Source organism: Pleurodeles waltl, chromosome 10 (genome assembly GCF_031143425.1).
Source record: "Pleurodeles waltl isolate 20211129_DDA chromosome 10, aPleWal1.hap1.20221129, whole genome shotgun sequence".
NCBI lineage: Eukaryota > Metazoa > Chordata > Amphibia > Caudata > Salamandridae > Pleurodeles > Pleurodeles waltl.
Window position 1 is genome coordinate 3,786,384 of NC_090449.1, and position 13,438 is coordinate 3,799,821.

A 13,438-nucleotide genomic window follows, 5' to 3' on the forward strand; every position below is an offset into this window, starting at 1 on the left:
ATAGGCAGTCCCCCCAACTGGGGGTAAGTACACACTAGTTAAATACACAATAGCAATCAGACATTAGTATAGGAACAATGAGCATTGGCAATACTTAGTGAATTAGTAAGGGCTCTAGAGGAGGGCCTAATCATATACTAAGAACGTGGAATGCGAGATGCAGTCCCCCACCCAAGGATGTGGGGTTGTTAAAGGGGGAGCTGGAAGAACTTTTAACCCCAAGAGGTGAGTACCTGAGTGACTCCCAGAAAGCAGGAAAGCAGGTGTAAGTATCTGGTCTTTCCAAGGACTAACAGGACAACTTAGAAAAGGGATTGTGCAAGAACAGGACCAGTCTGGAAGAAACAGTGGATTCTGAAAGAAGAGGATCTGCAAAAGAAGGGGACAGAGTCCAGTACACGATGGAGTGTCCAGTGGGGGCAGGAGCTACTACCCACCCTTCTGTGAATGAAGAAACAGGTTGACGGGAGAGAAGATGACCAGGTGTGGACCCCAGGAGCTGAAGAGGTGCCCTTGGAGCGGTGCAGATGGTGCCTCACGTCAGTTGTCGGGTCGCAGATGGTCAATGGTGCAGTAGAACCACCAACAAGCCTTGGCAAATGCAAGAGGAGCAAAAGAAGAGTTGCAAGGCTGAAGAAGACCAGCAAGGCATAGAGGACTCGACCCAGGAAGGGGAGACCGGGCTGACCCTAAGCAGTCAGGAGAGCCAGCAGAAGCTGTTGGAGCCCCCACAGGCAACACACTGGTAGCAGGCACAGTAAGTCGCAGTGAGGCCCAGTCAGCACACATGAAGTGGAGGCCCACTTCGCTGGAGCAGCAGAGTGGAACCGTGCTTTGCAGGCAAGAGTGCTATGGGCCGGGGCTACTTCGAGCCTGCAGATCCCTTGGAGGATGAGCAAACAAGCCTTGGTAGCTGCATGAGTCGCGCTGCACAGGGGTAATGTCCTGCAAGGAGTGGCAAGGGCTTATTGTCTCAAAGTTGGACAGCTGGCAGAGATCACCAAGGAGCCTACTCCAGACCATCAGCTGTGATGCAGGATCCACGCAGCGCCAGAGGAGAGACGATCCACGCAGCCGACGTCCTTGCTGTAGGTGCCTGCAGGTGCAGGGGAGTGACTCCTCCTCTCCAAGGGAGATTCCTTCTTGGTGCAGGCTGAAGTCTTGCTGACTCCAGAGGATGCACAGCTGGGGAAATGTTGCAGTTGCTGGAAGGAGCCGGAGAAACAATGTTGCAAAGCTAAGTCGTCGCCGGAGTTGCAGCCTTGTCGGTTCCTGAAGAGTCCAGTTGCAGTTCCAGTATTCAGAAGTCAAAGTAAACGATGCAGAGGAGTCCTGGTGGAGTCTTGCATGTTGAATCTGGGGACCCACCTGCAAGGGAGTCCCTAAATAGAGTCCCTAGAAGTGGGACTGATCACCTAGCAAGGTGTCAGGAGGGGTCTGTGATGTCAGGAGGGGTCTGTGATGTCAGCTGCTTGACCTGGCCACTCAGATGCTCCCAAGGGCCCCTGCACATCTTGGTTTCAAGATGGCAGAATCAAGTGGCCACCTGGAGGAGCTCTGGGCACCACCCCTGGGGTGGTGATGAACAGGGGAGTGGTCACTCTGCTATCCTTTGTCCATTTTAGTGCCAGAGCAGGGACTGGGGATCCCTGGACTGAGGCAAACCGGTTTAAGCAAGGGGGGGGCACCAAATGTGCCCTTCAAAGCGAACCGGTAGGTTGGGGAGGCTACCCCTCCCAAGCCTTCTAATACCTATTTCCAAGGGAGAGGGTGTTGTCTCCCTCTCCAACAGGAAATCCTTTGTTGTGCCTTTCTGTGCCTGAGCTAGTCAAGCAGCAGAAGGGCAGAAACTTGTCTGAGGGGTGACAGCGCGGGCTGCCTGGAAAACCAGTAGGAGCAATATTGGGGCTCCTCTAAGGAGCCCCCAGAGTGCATGGAATCATACAACCAATACTGGCAACAGTATTGGGGTATGATCCCGGCATGTTTGATACCAGGGTTAGGAGTTACCAAAATGTAGCTTGGCATAGGTGGGTACCAGTGTTCAGTAAACGGGTAAAATGGCTTCCCCGCACTTACGAAGTCCAGGAAAATGTAACTGGAGTTCACAGGGGCACCTCTGCTCATGCAGGGGTGTCCTCACACACAGGGACCTGCACCCCTGCCCTCTGGGTTAGGACTTACAGTGACCTTGTGCAGTGACCTGTGGTGAACGGCTGCACGCACCTTTTCACGTAGGCTGCAATGGCAGGCCTGCAGACCCTTTTTGCATGGGATCCCATGGTTGGCACAATACATGCTGCAGCCCACGGGGAACCCCTGGTTCTCAAAGCCCTGCGTACTTGAGTATCACATACTAGGGACTTATAAGGGGGCACCAGTATGCCAATTGTGGAGTGTACAAGGGCTTGTATGGAGACAGGAGTTACTCGGAATTCGGTCTGCCAGCACGTAAGTACCCGTGACTCGAAAGCAGACGAGGGGGGATTAGAGGAGCACTGGAGGGGCCCCAAGTACGCATCAATCCCACACCCTCAGCGGCACTGGGGTGGCCGGGTGCAGGGTGCAAACAGGGCATCGGGTTTCCAATTAAACTCTTTGAGGAGACCCTGGGGGTCTCTCAGGCGCTGCAGGCAAGGTCTGGGGGGATGTCTTGTGCACACCACTGGTCGGACAGGGAAGGGTGCCGCCTGTTGATCATTGCTGCACCGGGTGTCTATTTCTCCAAGGTCTGGGGGCTGCGGGTGCAGTGGGTCCTTTGGCGTCGGATATCTTCATCCAGGGCAGTCGCGGCCAGGGAGTTCTCGGGATTCCCTAGGCAGGCGTCGTCATGGAGGGGTCAACCCAGGGTGGGCACTTGGCGGCCGTCGCCTGGTGGTCCTCTCTGGTCGGTTGGCCCACTTGGACTCGGGCCGTGGGTGTTGGTGGCAGAGTGGTTAGGACTCACGCTTCTGGAGTGAGGTGGGAGTCCTTCAGAAGAGGTTTCTTCTTCTGTTCTTTTTTGGACAGGGCCGCTTTCCACGGAGTTCTTGATCCTCTGTGATGCAGGCAGTCCTCTGGAGGTTTTTCAGAGGTCGCTTGACCTGCAGGACGAGTCGCTTTTCTTCTGCAGGTGCTTTGAAGCAGGATACACACCAGTAGGGCTGGGGCCAAGTCAGTTGTTGCCTCCTTTTCTTCTCTGCTGGGGTTTAGGCTAAGCAGTCCTTCGTCTTGTGAGGTCCTCAGGAATCTGACTAGCTTGGTTCAGGGAGCCCTTAAATACAAGATTTAGGAGTGTTCTAGGGGTTAGAGGGCAGTAGCCAATGGCTACTGTCCCTGAGGGTGGCTACACCCTCCTTGTGCCCACTCCCTTTGGGAGGGGAGCACATTCCTATCCCTTTTGGTCCTGATCCTCCAAACCAATATGGAGGGTTCTGCAAGGAGGGGGTCACCTCAGCTCTGTACACCTTAGGGGTGGTCCTGGCTGAGGTGGTGACTCATCCTTGTTTTTCCTAATTATCCCTCTGGACTTGCTGCCAAATGTGGTGGGGGTTTGTCAGGGAGCTGGGCACTTCCACTAGCTGGCGTGCCCTGGGGCATTGTAAGACAAAGCCTGAGCCTTTGAGGCTCACTGCTAGGTGTTACAGTTCCTTCAGGGGGGAGGTGTGAAGCACCTCCACCCAGTGCAGGCTTTGTTCCTGGCCCCAGAGAGCACAAAGGCTCTCACCACATGGGGTCTCAGTGGCAGGCTGGCACAGACCAGTCAGTCCTGCACTGAAGGATTGGGTAAAATACAGGGGGCATCTTAGAGATGCCCTCTGTGTGCATTTTTTAATAAATCCAACACTGGCATCAGTGTGGGTTTATTATTCTGAGAAGTTTGATACCAAACTGCCCAGTATTCAGTGTAGCCATTATGGAGCTGTGGAGTTCTTTTTTGACAAACTTCCAGACCATATACTTAATATGGCCACACTGTACTTACAATGTCTAAGAATTGACTTAGACACTGTAGGGGCATATTGCTCATGCTGCTATGCCCTCACCTGTGGTATAGTGCACCCTGCCTTAGGGTTGTAATGCCTGCTAGACGGGTGACATACCTATGCCACAGGCAGTATTTTGTGTGCATGGCACCCTGAGGGGGATGCCATGTCGACTTTGCCTTTTTCTCCCCACCAACACACACAACATACAATGGCAGTGTGCATGTGTTAGATGAGGGGTCCCTTAGGGTGGCACAACATTTGCTGCAGCCCTCAGGGACCTTCCCTGGTCACAGGGCCCTTTGTACCACTGGTACCTTTTACAAGGGACTTATCTGTGGGCCAGGGGTGTGCCAATTGTGGAAACAATGGTATATTTTTAGTGAAAGAACACTGGTGCTGGGGGCTGGTTAGCAGGGTCCCAGCACACTTCCGAGTCAAGTCAGCATCAGTATCAGGCAAAAAAGTGGGGGGTAACTGCAACAAGGACCATTTTCCTACATCTATCACTTTTGTATTTGATACCCAAGGGTCTTCTTGGCTCTGAGGGCAAAGCACGAGGTTCAAGAAGCATCATCACATTTAGGGATACACACACATTGCGCCCCTCATGAAGGTCTACCCACGCATATTTTGAATGGCAGAGAAGGCAATTTTCAAAAGGATTTTATTCCATCATCCATGCAGCATTCTCTGGTGACAAAGGATTGGAGGCGTTCTTGGCCCACAAAAGGCACATGGCCCTCAAGGATCAATAATGGTCTCCTCTGGGACTAAAAGTGTTCTCGTGTTGGAGACGTAAAGTATCACAGCTCGAATGTGACACGAAAGAATTGAAAAGTAACTGAACGGGGTTGACAAAAATGTGTTTAGTACACAAAAAACTTGTAGCTCACTGAGTTCCAGGAGCCTTCTTTCATGAGCCACAAAAAAAAAAAAATAATAATAACTTACACTCTGAAGCAACTGCCAGTACAAGGCACAATGGGAATGGGAACACGCTGGCTTCTTAAAGGAGCAGTGCCTTAATTTTTAGATTTACACAGTTTAGGCTTTGTAGAGGTTTTTCCCTACATTTCACACATTTTGTCAGGATCTGTAGGGCAGCAAATTGACAGTTATGATGCAAGGTTGTTTTATAAATTAGTTAAGATTTTAAGCTACGATTGATGTGCAATGAACATAGCTCCCATTCCGTAGTGTGGATACTTCAGCAGAAATGTCTGGCAACTAGATTTTTTGACTGAAATGGAATCAAGAAAGTACCTTTGGAATTAATTAAACTGTCTTTGATTAACTGGATGAAAGGTGGTTACACAGATAAGATGCTGAATCTCCCTTTTGTGTTTGTTGTGGGTACTGGCAAGGAGAAAGATTGTCTTCCACAGCAGCATCTGCATGGATGCCTTACAATGAGTTTGAAAGGGCTTCTCATGACGACTCCTGGCACGACATTCAGTTCCAAACCAAATGTTGTTTGGCAAGCGGAGGAACAGCCCTGAACAATCTTCTCACAACTTCCTTGAGAATCTTGGTGGAGAAGAAGGATGGTGAGACAGGACATCACAGGGGTCTGGACAAAGCCACCAGATATACTCTTACTGAGGTATAAGAGCTCACTGATTCAGCAACTGGAGGAGATAAGGTGCGTTTGGCCAAAGACACATTCAGTGGGTTGACATTGTGTGCTACAGCCCCAACACAAAAACCTTCCCATTTTAGCATTCAAGTCTTTTTAGTGCAGGTAGCAGAGCGGCGCATAGAATAGTCAAGAGCGTTGGGAGGCATATTCAAAGGAGCAGGCTCTGTATCTGAAGAAGTCAGGGGGACACATTCAGGACAGCCGGGTTATGATGTAACACTTAGAGCTGGGCTTTCATCAGGTAGGAAGATTCTGCCATGAGCTGAATTGACTTGTCCATCAACGAGTTCCAAAGGCTGATGAATCAGAACAGCCTGGCCTCTGCTGGAGTGATGTGAAGGTATTTATTTATAGCATTTATAAAAATGCACATTTAACCTCAAAGGGATATTCCGGTGCTAGACAGCAAACCAACGTAACTTCATATGTCTTGAAAAAATCAATCAGTGTGGGCAGGGGTCTCCAGAGTACGGCCGGTGGGCCACATCCGGCCTGAGACAAGATGTTAATCCTGCCTGCGGCAAATTTAGCATTAATAGCCTATAATAATATATATTTTCTGTTGTTTTTCCAAAGCCTCAGATTCCGATGATCTAAGGGAAATATATATTAATTCCTTTGGCGCCTGTATGTGGCAGCAGAGCCTCTTGAATCTTCTCTACTGTAAGTTTAGGACCAGCAATGTCGTGTATACCAGATCTTTGATAAATGCAACACACCGTTTACCAAAGGTTCCCAGCCTGACATCAGGGAATAATTTGAGTACGTTAACATATGAAGATCTACCTGCAGAGAATCTATAATGGCATCCAGTTAAACTGAATGGAAACCCACAACGCACTGGATACAGACTCCGTCTTCAGATAATCATAATCCAGCCCCTTCTCTAAATTGAACAGGCTGTCTGCGTTAGTGATGCATAAGTATGGAAAAGTTACTGACCCGTGATGACTGGTTTGCATCTAGATCTGGTGTACAATCACATGCTGTGCTTACCTCTGGCCTCCAGTGTCTGGAGTTTACATTACCACTTGTTGATCTTAGTGAAAAGTGCACAGGTGCTATTTACAAACATACACGAGTCTGTAAGGGTTGGTATGATGTTTCCTAGAGGCTCGCTTCTCGAGTGTCCCAATCCACCTTCAAAATTATAAACAGTTCACATTAGCAATGTTTGACGTTTCGGCCCCAAATGTCAGGCTAATCAGAACAGGGATATCCTCAGGACACCAGAGAATATTATAATGCTCTTCCCACACTGGCTGGCACTCAGCAATTGCATTAGCGGTCCAGTTTTCCTTGATGCTCGATGTACTGAGTGGAAGTTACGTAATCTTGAAGTGTCCATGAGGTGATGGGAGGATCATTATAATATCATCTGGTGTCTCCTTAAAATGTACTGTCCTGATGATGACTCTGTTCTGATTAACCTGACATTTGGGACTGAAACGTTCGAAAAAACTTCTATTGTGAACTGTTTATAATTCTGAATGTGGATCGGGACACCCGAGAAGCGAGCCTCTAGAAAACATCATACCAACCCTTACAGACACATGTATGTATGTATGTATATAGCACCAGTGCACTTCTCACTCACCTTGTCACTTTGCACTGGGCCGTCACCACATAGGAGCACCTTTTTACAATATTTACTGCTCAACAATTTAGAGATTGATTTCTTAAAATATGAATAAATTACATTAATAAGCTATTGCCATGGAAGTCAAGAGCTAGATTTCGAGCCACTGCTTAGCAGCATTTTATATTCTTAACAAGAAGAGACTTTCATTGCAGAAATCCACTTTGAGCATATGTGTGAAGAGACACTCAATGACTGTGTTACATACGCCCTTGCAGGATACTATCACTCCCGCCCAAGGCTCTCTTAGTTCTTGAAAAGTGGAGTCTTGGCCCAGCAGAAAGCTGCCCACTGCTGGTGTCTCGACTCATCGATCAGATGGTCCATAGATTTGTCACCTAATGCTATAAACACCCAAGTGTTATCAAAACAACACGCAACAGCCCTTTGAACAATAAGATATGCCAGGTCTTCCTAGATTTTCTTTTAGTTGCTTTTGATGCTACGTAACACCCTCTGCAGTCAAACAAGAGGCTGAAAAAACATAATTTGATGTTGGAGTTGGTGTTGGGTGCATTTTGAGTTACCTACCTACATCATACATTCAATCAATCAATCAATCATAACATTTGTAAAGCGCACTATGTACCCGTCAGGGTTTCGAGGCGCTGGTGGGGGGGGGTGAGCTGTTAGCGGTCGAAGAGCCAGGTCTTGAGGAGTCTCCTGAAGGCGAGGACGTCCTGGGTCTGGCGCAGTGAGGTGGGGAGAGAGTTCCAGGTCTTGGCGGCGAGGAAGGAGAAGGATCTGCTGCCGGCGGTCTTGCGCTGGATCCTGGGGACGATGGCGAGGGCGAGATTGGCAGAGCGGAGTTGACGAGTGGGGGCGTAAAAGTTGAGTCTGGAGTTGAGGTAGGTAGGTCCGGTGTTGTGTAGAGCCTTGTGAGCGTGGGTGAGGAGTTTAAAGGTGATCCTCTTGTCCACGGGGAGCCAGTGGAGGTCCTTCAGGTGAGGGGAGATGTGACATCGGCGGGGTATGTCAAGGATCAGGCGGGCGGATGCATTTTGGATACGCTGGAGTCGTTTGATGTCTTTTGTTGGGATGCCTGTGAGAAGGTAGCCTCTTTCTAGCCTTGTTACCCCCACTTTTGGCCTGTTTGTGAGTGTATGTCAGGGTGTTTGTCACTGTTTTCACTGTCTCACTGGGATCCTGATAGCCAGGCCTCAGTGCTCATAGTGAAAACACTATGTTTTCAGTATGTTTGTTATGTGTCACTGGGATCCTGCTGGTCAGGACCCCAGTGCTCATAGGTTTGTGGCCTATATGTATGTGTCACTGGGACCCTGTCACACAGGGCCCCAGTGCTCATAGGTGTGCATGTTTATGTTCCCTGTGTGGTGCCTAACTGTCTCACTGAGGCTCTGCTAACCAGAACCTCAGTGGTTATGCTCTCTCATTACTTTCAAATTGTCACTAACAGGCTAGTGACCAATTTTTACCAATTTACATTGGCTTACTGGAACACCCTTATAATTCCCTAGTATATGGTACTGAGGTACCCAGGGTATTGGGGTTCCAGGAGATCCCTATGGGCTGCAGCATTTCTTTTGCCACCCATAGGGAGCTCTGACAATTCTTACACAGGCCTGCCACTGCAGCCTGAGTGAAATAACGTCCACGTTATTTCACAGCCATTTTACACTGCACTTAAGTAACTTATAAGTCACCTATATGTCTAACCTTTACCTGGTAAAGGTTAGGTGCAAAGTTACTTAGTGTGAGGGCACCCTGGCACTAGCCAAGGTGCCCCCACATTGTTCAGAGCCAATTCCCTGAACTTTGTGAGTGCGGGGACACCATTACACGCGTGCACTACATATAGGTCACTACCTATATGTAGCTTTACCATGGTAACTCCGAATATGGCCATGTAACATGTCTATGATCATGGAATTGCCCCCTCTATGCCATCCTGGCATTGTTGGTACAATTCCATGATCCCAGTGGTCTGTAGCACAGACCCTGGTACTGCCAAACTGCCCTTCCTGGGGTTTCACTGCAGCTGCTGCTGCTGCCAACCCCTCAGACAGGCATCTGCCCTCCTGGGGTCCAGCCAGGCCTGGCCCAGGATGGCAGAACAAAGAACTTCCTCTGAGAGAGGGTGTGACACCCTCTCCCTTTGGAAAATGGTGTGAAGGCAGGGGAGGAGTAGCCTCCCCCAGCCTCTGGAAATGCTTTGTTGGGCACAGAGGTGCCCAATTCTGCATAAGCCAGTCTACACCGGTTCAGGGACCCCTTAGCCCCTGCTCTGGCGCGAAACTGGACAAAGGAAAGGGGAGTGACCACTCCCCTGACCTGCACCTCCCCTGGGAGGTGTCCAGAGCTCCTCCAGTGTGCTCCAGACCTCTGCCATCTTGGAAACAGAGGTGCTGCTGGCACACTGGACTGCTCTGAGTGGCCAGTGCCACCAGGTGACGTCAGAGACTCCTGCTGATAGGCTCCTTCAGGTGTTAGTAGCCTATCCTCTCTCCTAGGTAGCCAAACCCTCTTTTCTGGCTATTTAGGGTCTCTGTCTCTGGGGAAACTTCAGATAACGAATGCATGAGCTCAGCCGAGTTCCTCTGCATCTCCCTCTTCACCTTCTGATAAGGAATCGACCGCTGACCGCGCTGGAAGCCTGCAAACCTGCAACATAGTAGCAAAGACGACTACTGCAACTCTGTAACGCTGATCCTGCCGCCTTCTCGACTGTTTTCCTGCTTGTGCATGCTGTCGGGGTAGTCTGCCTCCTCTCTGCACCAGAAGCTCCGAAGAAATCTCCTGTGGGTCGACGGAATCTTCCCCCTGCAACCGCAGGCACCAAAAAGCTGCATTACCGGTCCCTTGGGTCTCCTCTCAGCACGACGAGCGAGGTCCCTCGAATCCAGCGACACCGTCCAAGTGACCCCCACAGTCCAGTGACTCTTCAGCCCAAGTTTGGAGGAGGTAAGTCCTTGCCTCACCTCGCTGGGCTGCATTGCTGGGAACCGCGACTTTGCAAGCTACTCCGGCCCCTGTGCACTTCCGGCGGAAATCCTTCGTGCACAGCCAAGCCTGGGTCCACGGCACTCTAACCTGCATTGCACGACTTTCTAAGTTGGTCTCCGGCGACGTGGGACTCCTTTGTGCAACTTCGGCGAGCACCGTTTCACGCATCCTCGTAGTGCCTGTTTCTGGCACTTCTCCGGGTGCTACCTGCTTCAGTGAGGGCTCTTTGTCTTGCTCGACGTCCCCTCTCTCTGCAGGTCCAATTTGCGACCTCCTGGTCCCTCCTGGGCCCCAGCAGCGTCCAAAAACGTCAAACGCACGATTTGCGTGTAGCAAGGCTTGTTGGCGTCCATCCGGCGGGAAAACACTTCTGCACGACTCTCCAAGGCGTGGGGGATCCATCCTCCAAAGGGGAAATCTCTAGCCCTTGTCGTTCCTGCAGTATTCACAGCTCTTCAGCCTAGTAAGAGCTTCTTTGCACCAACCGCTGGCATTTCTTGGGCATCTGCCCACCTCCGAGTTGCTTGTGACTTTTGGACTTGGTCCCCTTGTTCCACAGGTACCCTCAGTCAGGAATCCATCGTTGTTGCATTGCTGATTTGTGTTTTCCTTGCATTTTCCCTCTAACACGACTATTTTGTCCTTAGGGGAACTTTGGTGCACTTTGCACTCACTTTTCAGGGTCTTGGGGAGGGTTATTTTGCTAACTCTCACTATTTTCTAATAGTCCCAGCGACCCTCTACAAGGTCACATAGTTTTGGGGTCCATTCGTGGTTCGCATTCCACTTCTGGAGTATATGGTTTGTGTTGCCCCTATCCCTATGTTTCCCCATTGCATCCTATTGTAACTATACATTGTTTGCACTGTTTTCTAAGACTATACTGCATATTTTTGCTATTGTGTATATATATCTTGTGTATATTTCCTATCCTCTCACTGAGGGTACACTCTAAGATACTTTGGCATATTGTCATAAAAATAAAGTACCTTTATTTTTAGTATAACTGTGTATTGTGTTTTCTTATGATATTGTGCATATGACACTAAGTGGTACTGTAGTAGCTTCACACGTCTCCTAGTTCAGCCTAAGCTGCTCTGCTAAGCTACCATTATCTATCAGCCTAAGCTGCTAGACACCCTATACACTAATAAGGGATAACTGGGCCTGGTGCAAGGTGCAAGTACCCCTTGGTACTCACTACAAGCCAGTCCAGCCTCCTACAATGCCTGTGTAGAGTGCGTTGCCGTAGTCAAGTCTGCTACTGACGAGGGCTTGGGTCACAGACGCATGATCAACACTCACACAAAGTTGTACTGGGAACATGCACAGCACGGCAATCTACAACAGACGTGTGCTGCAAAATTGTTATTTCAAGACTCATGCTTTGCTAAAGTAAGCCGCTTTTTCAGAATTTAAAGTTAAGCATATTCATTTAAATTGCCTTAGTACAATCCAGGAATAGTGTCTGTTCTCTGTCCATGAGCCCCTGACCCTTCACAGAGCCGCCTCTCACTGTCCAGAGCATTTGTCTACCCCACAGCCAGCCATCTTAGCTACACTTCACTAACTCCTGAGGTGCTCCTGTCCATCACAGAGCCCAGACTTCAAGCTTGGGCTCACCTGATCCATGTCAGAGCTCCCAGGTACACTCCAGGCAGAGCCCCTCCCCCCCCCCCCCCCCTACGCCCCCACGATTAGTTCAACCACCCCAGGGTCCCTGGGCCAACACCAGTGGTTCCATATTCACTCCACTAAAACAGTCCACTGTGTCCACAATACCAGGTCCCCTTATCCAGGAAGGCAGCCACATACCTTAAAGACCAGCTCATCTGTCACAGCAAACGTCCTCTCCAGCTTCCCAGTTAGGCTATTAATCTCTTTCTGCAGGTCCTTTGTGTCGGAGAGGATCTGAAGAGAGAAAGGAGAAGAAATGGAAAAACAGCTCAAACCATTGCGGAAATAGTAATCGAGGGAAACACAGGAAGAAGGCTAAGCACACATATAAGAAGAGAAAGTTACTAATCTGGGACGATGCTGAGCCATTGTGAACACTGAGCTCAGATTAGATTATAACCTGTCCTCTGGCCAGTACCACAAGGGCCATCGCCTAAGCTGGGGAGCTGTGACATAGCAGAACGTGAACATAAGAAGCTAAATAATAGCGCAGGTTGTCCGACCCTAGCGACCCATGCACTGGAACACAAATGTAGGCAAGGCAACCACCCCAGCATGCTTGTTGTAGCCTTTATCGAGGCCACACCAAGATGTGGCTCTTCTAGTCAGTCCACCAGACACCATGCTTATTTAATTACAGGCTCCCGTGTGCCCTTTCCTACCAGGGAGACGTTCTGTATTGCACTGGTTTTCATACAGCGGTTCCATACCCCTTGCAAGGCCGACGCACCTTCTCTGGGTCTGAGTAAGTGGCCACTCCGTAAGTGCTATTTAAAAAGCACAGATTGTTTTACGTATGAGAAAGATAGATGCCATCCATGAGGTTAAGGACATGTCTGCAGTGGATTCCCTGAACTGCGAGTGCTGTCACTGATGGCTCTGAGTGGAGGTGGTTGACGGCACACCAGGCACCTACGGATGAAGTAGCTCATGAGCCCCCAACAGGGTCTGCTTTTTGGAGTAGCTAAATGGGCTTAGTACTTGCAACAGTACACATTGCTCTTAACACTTTTCAAGCCCCATCTAGTCTGAAATAGTATTAGGTCTTCAAGGGCTTAAGCTATCTTTTAAGGAACAGCCACATATTTGATTCCTTTCTCGAATCCAAGGTGGTGCCTGATTATACTTATGTTCTGGGGTAGGGAGCACCACAGTTTGCAGGTTTGCACCAAGTAAAGTCTTGCACCTTTACTGTTCTTCCTGTACTGAGGGGCTACTGTGCCAGGGGGCGTGTTAGGAGGTGTGGCTCACGGCTTGATCCTTCACACTCGCATATGCCAAGACCATCTCAAAGAAGGAACGCCTGTCAGTCCTCAGAGCATCAGTGTTGCTTCTTGTGACACTTTGCATATATGGCGAACACACTACAGCACGGAACCCGTACGACAAAGAAGAAAACAAGTTACTTACCTGTAACTACAGTTATCCAGTATTGGTATCTTTCATAAATTCACATGCTTGAATCATCCCCGTCGAAGTGGGAGTCCCACGGTACATAAAATAGCAATAAATAATAAATATTTTTTTTTTGCCATAGGCTATAATGGAGTC

The 13,438-nt window shown here is 49.4% G+C and overlaps 1 protein-coding gene across 1 annotated transcript in view; it reads right to left on the reverse strand.

Annotated features, from left to right (window-relative positions):
* Nucleotides 1–13,438, reverse strand: part of CCDC22 (coiled-coil domain containing 22) — a 147,257-nt gene that overhangs the window by 17,405 nt on the left and 116,414 nt on the right. Inside the window, exon 15 of the mRNA XM_069209306.1 lies at nucleotides 12,026–12,121. Within this exon, the coding sequence (XP_069065407.1) occupies nucleotides 12,026–12,121 (96 nt within the window). The remainder of the gene's footprint in view (nucleotides 1–12,025; nucleotides 12,122–13,438) is intronic.